The sequence below is a fragment of the Saccostrea cucullata genome, unplaced genomic scaffold, assembly GCF_032062105.1.
Source record: "Saccostrea cucullata isolate Sc308-1 unplaced genomic scaffold, CSIRO_AGI_Scuc_v1 ctg8871, whole genome shotgun sequence".
NCBI classification, from domain to species: Eukaryota; Metazoa; Mollusca; class Bivalvia; order Ostreida; family Ostreidae; genus Saccostrea; species Saccostrea cuccullata.
The window spans coordinates 16,149-20,002 of NW_026925334.1; the positions used below are offsets into that span (position 1 = coordinate 16,149).

At 42.3% G+C, this 3,854-nt stretch overlaps 1 protein-coding gene across 1 annotated transcript; it reads left to right on the top strand.

The window, feature by feature from the left end:
- Nucleotides 1–3,133: 3,133 nt before the first annotated feature.
- Nucleotides 3,134–3,595, top strand: LOC134268625 (uncharacterized protein K02A2.6-like). The gene has a single exon (XM_062750881.1). The coding sequence runs from the start codon at nucleotides 3,134–3,136 to the stop codon at nucleotides 3,593–3,595; it is 462 nt and encodes a 153-aa protein (XP_062606865.1).
- The last annotated feature ends 259 nt before the right edge of the window (nucleotides 3,596–3,854 follow it).

Consider the following 3,854-nt stretch of genomic DNA (forward strand, 5'->3'; position numbering starts at 1 on the left):
TTGTGGTGTAGAATTGACATTGAGTTACATTAAGTGTATGAAACATTCACGCAATATTAATCTACATTAATATATGAGACGTACCTTTGATACTCATACATTTTTTGCCATACAAAGCCACGGAACTGTTCATACTCATAGTCATAGCACAATGGCATCTAAAGACTTACCTGTACCAGCCGCTATGGTAGTGAAAGTTGACATCAGGGGCAACTGGAAATTTTTCATATTCACAGTGGGCCAATTATGAAATTGCCACAGGCCTTGTCAAGAAGGAACAGCCTATTCGGATAGCAACAATACTGACAGTGATGGGTAAAGACTGTTTCCAAATATATGAAAACTTACCACTCAGTGTTCAAGACAGAGAAGATATTGACAAAATTCTAGAAGCATTAGACGGTCACTTTATGCCCAAAACAAATGTGATCTATGAACGATATATCTTTAATACAGCAGACCAGATGCCTAATGAATCGTTTGACAATTACTTGTGCAGACTACGACAACTTGCAAAGACATGTGAATTTGGTGATATTATGGACCAAATGATTCGCGATAGGATAGTACTGGGAACCAAGGACCAAAGTGTTCGTGGACGATTGCTCAGAGAATCGAAGCTCACACTTAACAGCGCCATAGATATATGTAGAACCAGTGAGAACTTCCAGTCAGCTTAAGAAACTACAAGGACAGAGTGACACTAATAACAATAATACAGCTCAAGTCAACTATGCAGCAAGAGGAAATAAGAAGCACACGAAAGACACGAAGCAAACAAAGTCTTCTACAAATCCGCCAAAATACCAAAGCAAAGGAGATTCCAAATATAACATGTGTAAATACTGTGGTGGAAAGCATGCAAGAGGAAGAAACAAGTGTCCGGCTTATTGACAGACATGCAACAAGTGCAAAACGAAATATCATTTCGCTTCAGTGTGTCAGAGTGCTTCAACTTGATGAAACTGATGACAGTAGTGATTGTGAATCTTGTTACACAGTGAAGACGACACATGGTAAACAGTGGTTTACAAAAGTCAAGATGGTGATTGACGACGCAACTCATCAAGATGTAATCTGTCAACTGGACTCGGGATCAACATGTAACATTCTTGGATTTCGCCAATACTGCATTCTTATCCAGAATGGTTGTCCGCCATTGAAACCAACCAGCAAGGCTCTGCGACTTTATGGTGGAACATCAAAGCTCGAGCCTTTAGGTACTGTTGACATTACCTGCTCAGTACAAAGCAACACAGAATGACTGAACTTTTATGTGGTGGATACAGATCAAACCGCACTGCTCTCGGCAGAAGCATGTGAAAAGTTAGGACTGTTAATTGTGAATATTGTGAACAGTGTTGATACATCAACTGAGAAGAATGTTGAACCACTGACGCGCAGTCAGCTGTTGACCACATACCATGACGTATTCGAGGGACTAGGATCTTTCCCAAGCGAGTACAAGATTGAAATTGATCCGACTGTTAAGCCAGTTCTGCATCAACCAAGGAAAGTTTATCAAGCCATTAAGCAGGAAATTCACACGAAGCTGAATGATCTCGAGAACAGAGGTGTGATCAAGAAAGTTACTACCCCTTCAGACTGGATAAGTAGTATGCTTACAGTGAAAAAACCTGGAAAGATACGCATATGCATTGATCCCAGAGACTTGAACAAAGCTTTCAAGTGACCACACTATATCATGCCTACCCTTGAGGACATATTACCTAATCTTGCAAACGCAAAAGTATTCTCCGTCCTCGATGCAAAAGGAGGATTCTGGCACATCAAATTAGATGAATCTAGCAGTTTCCTTACTACATTCTGAACCCCTTTTGGTCGATACAGATGGTTGCGTTTACCCTTCGAAATTTCATCAGCGCCTGAAGAATTCCAGCGCAGAGAACACGAAGTGTTGGAAGGACTATCTGGAGCAGAATGTGTGATGGATGATATCATAGACTACGGCTGTGGACAGACCATGGAATCAGCGATTCGAGACCATGACCGCAACTTGACGGCAGTTCTAAAAAGAGCTCGTGAGGTGGGACTAAAGCTTAATAAGGACAGGTTCAAACTTCGTCAGACTGAAGTCAAATACATTGGCAGTATACTTACGGCAGAAGGTGTCCGCCCTGATCCAGACAAAGTTAGTGCCATTACAAACATGAAAAAACCTGAAAATGTGAAAGCAGTGCAACGCTTTATTGGTCTAGCAACATACTTGTCTAGATTCTTACCTCACCTATCAGAAACCTGTGAACTTTTGCGACGTCTTACAGACAAAGGAGCCATATGGTCTTGGCAATCGCAGCAGGAAGAAGCATTTCAGAATGTCAAACGTCTTGTGAGTCATAAACCTGTACTCAAATACTATAATGTACATCAGGAAGTCACAATTCAGTGCGGTGCTAGTGAAGTTGGCCTCGGAGCCACATTACTGCAGAATGGACAGCCCATTGCTTATGCCTCTCGTGCATTATCTAAAACTGAACAGTGTTACGCACAGATAGAGAAAGAGTGTCTTGCAATTGTTTTTGCATGCAAGAGATTTTACCATTACATATATAGTAAGGATTGCATAACAGTACAGTCAGACCACAAGCCTCTTGAAACTGTCTTCAGGAAACCTCTCTTGTCAGCTCCAAAACGACTCCAGCGAATGTTGCTACGCCTCCAGAAATACAACCTGGATGTTGTTAATACTAGAGGAAAAAAGTTGTTCATCGCAGATACCTTGTCTCGCGCGACCCCAGAGTATCAAGGACAGAACACTTCCAAACTCGCTGAGGAGATAGCACACATCCAACAGGCAGAATGGGTTAGAAAGGTCACAGACTCAAGACTGAATCAAATCCGAGATTTGACAAACAAGGATGAGACTCTCCAGTCACTAAAGACAGTGACACTGTCAGGATGGCCTGATACTAAGGAAGATGTTCCTATTCCAATACGACCATATTGGAATATCAGAGACTCTCTCACAGTACAAGATGGCATTATTTACCGCAGCAGCCGTGTTGTAATTCTCAAAGCTTTTTGACCGGAAATGCTACGCCGCACTCATTCCAGCCACTTAGGAATTGAGGCTTGTCTACGGAAAGCTAGGGATTCGCTCTATTGACCTCTCATGAATGAGGAGATCAAGGATTTTGTCAGCAAGTGTAGCACATGCAGCACATTTCAAAGGAAACAACAGAAAGAACCATTAATGACACATGATGTCCCAGACCAGCCATGGTCAAAACTTGGAATTGACATGTTTACTCTAAAGACTGAGGATTACCTTGTCACAGTTGACTTTTACTCAGATTTCTTTGAGCTCGACCTACTTCCAGATACCACAGCAGCCACAGTAATCAGCTGTTTGAAACTACATTTCGCACGTCACGGAACACCTGATGTAGTAATTACCGACATCGGCCCGCAGTTCAAATCAACAGACTTTCATGATTTTTTATGTAATTGGGAGTTTCAGCATGTAACCTCCTCCCTTTATTATAGTCAGTCAAACGGAAAAGCAGAAGCAACGGTGAAAATCGCAAAGAACATGGTGCGCAAGGCCAAGAAGAACGGAGATGATCTGTGGTAATGCGTCCTAGATTGGAGGAACACCCCAACAGTGGACATGGCCAGCAGTCCGTCACAACGACTCATGTCACGAAGGACCCGACATTCCTTACCCTTATCGCCGGAACTACTCCAGCTTAAACTTGTCGACGATGTAGCGGACAAAGTTAAGTTCAAGCGACAAAAGGCCAAATTCTACTACGACAAATCTGCTAAGGAACTACCAGAACTCGAAATTGGTCAACCAGTCCGCATGAAACATCATACAGAAAAGAAATGGA

What these genes read in the sequence shown, in the direction of transcription:
- LOC134268625 (XM_062750881.1), top strand. Translation starts at nt 3,134, where the DNA reads ATGAATGAGGAGATCAAGGATTTTGTCAGCAAGTGTAGCACATGCAGC.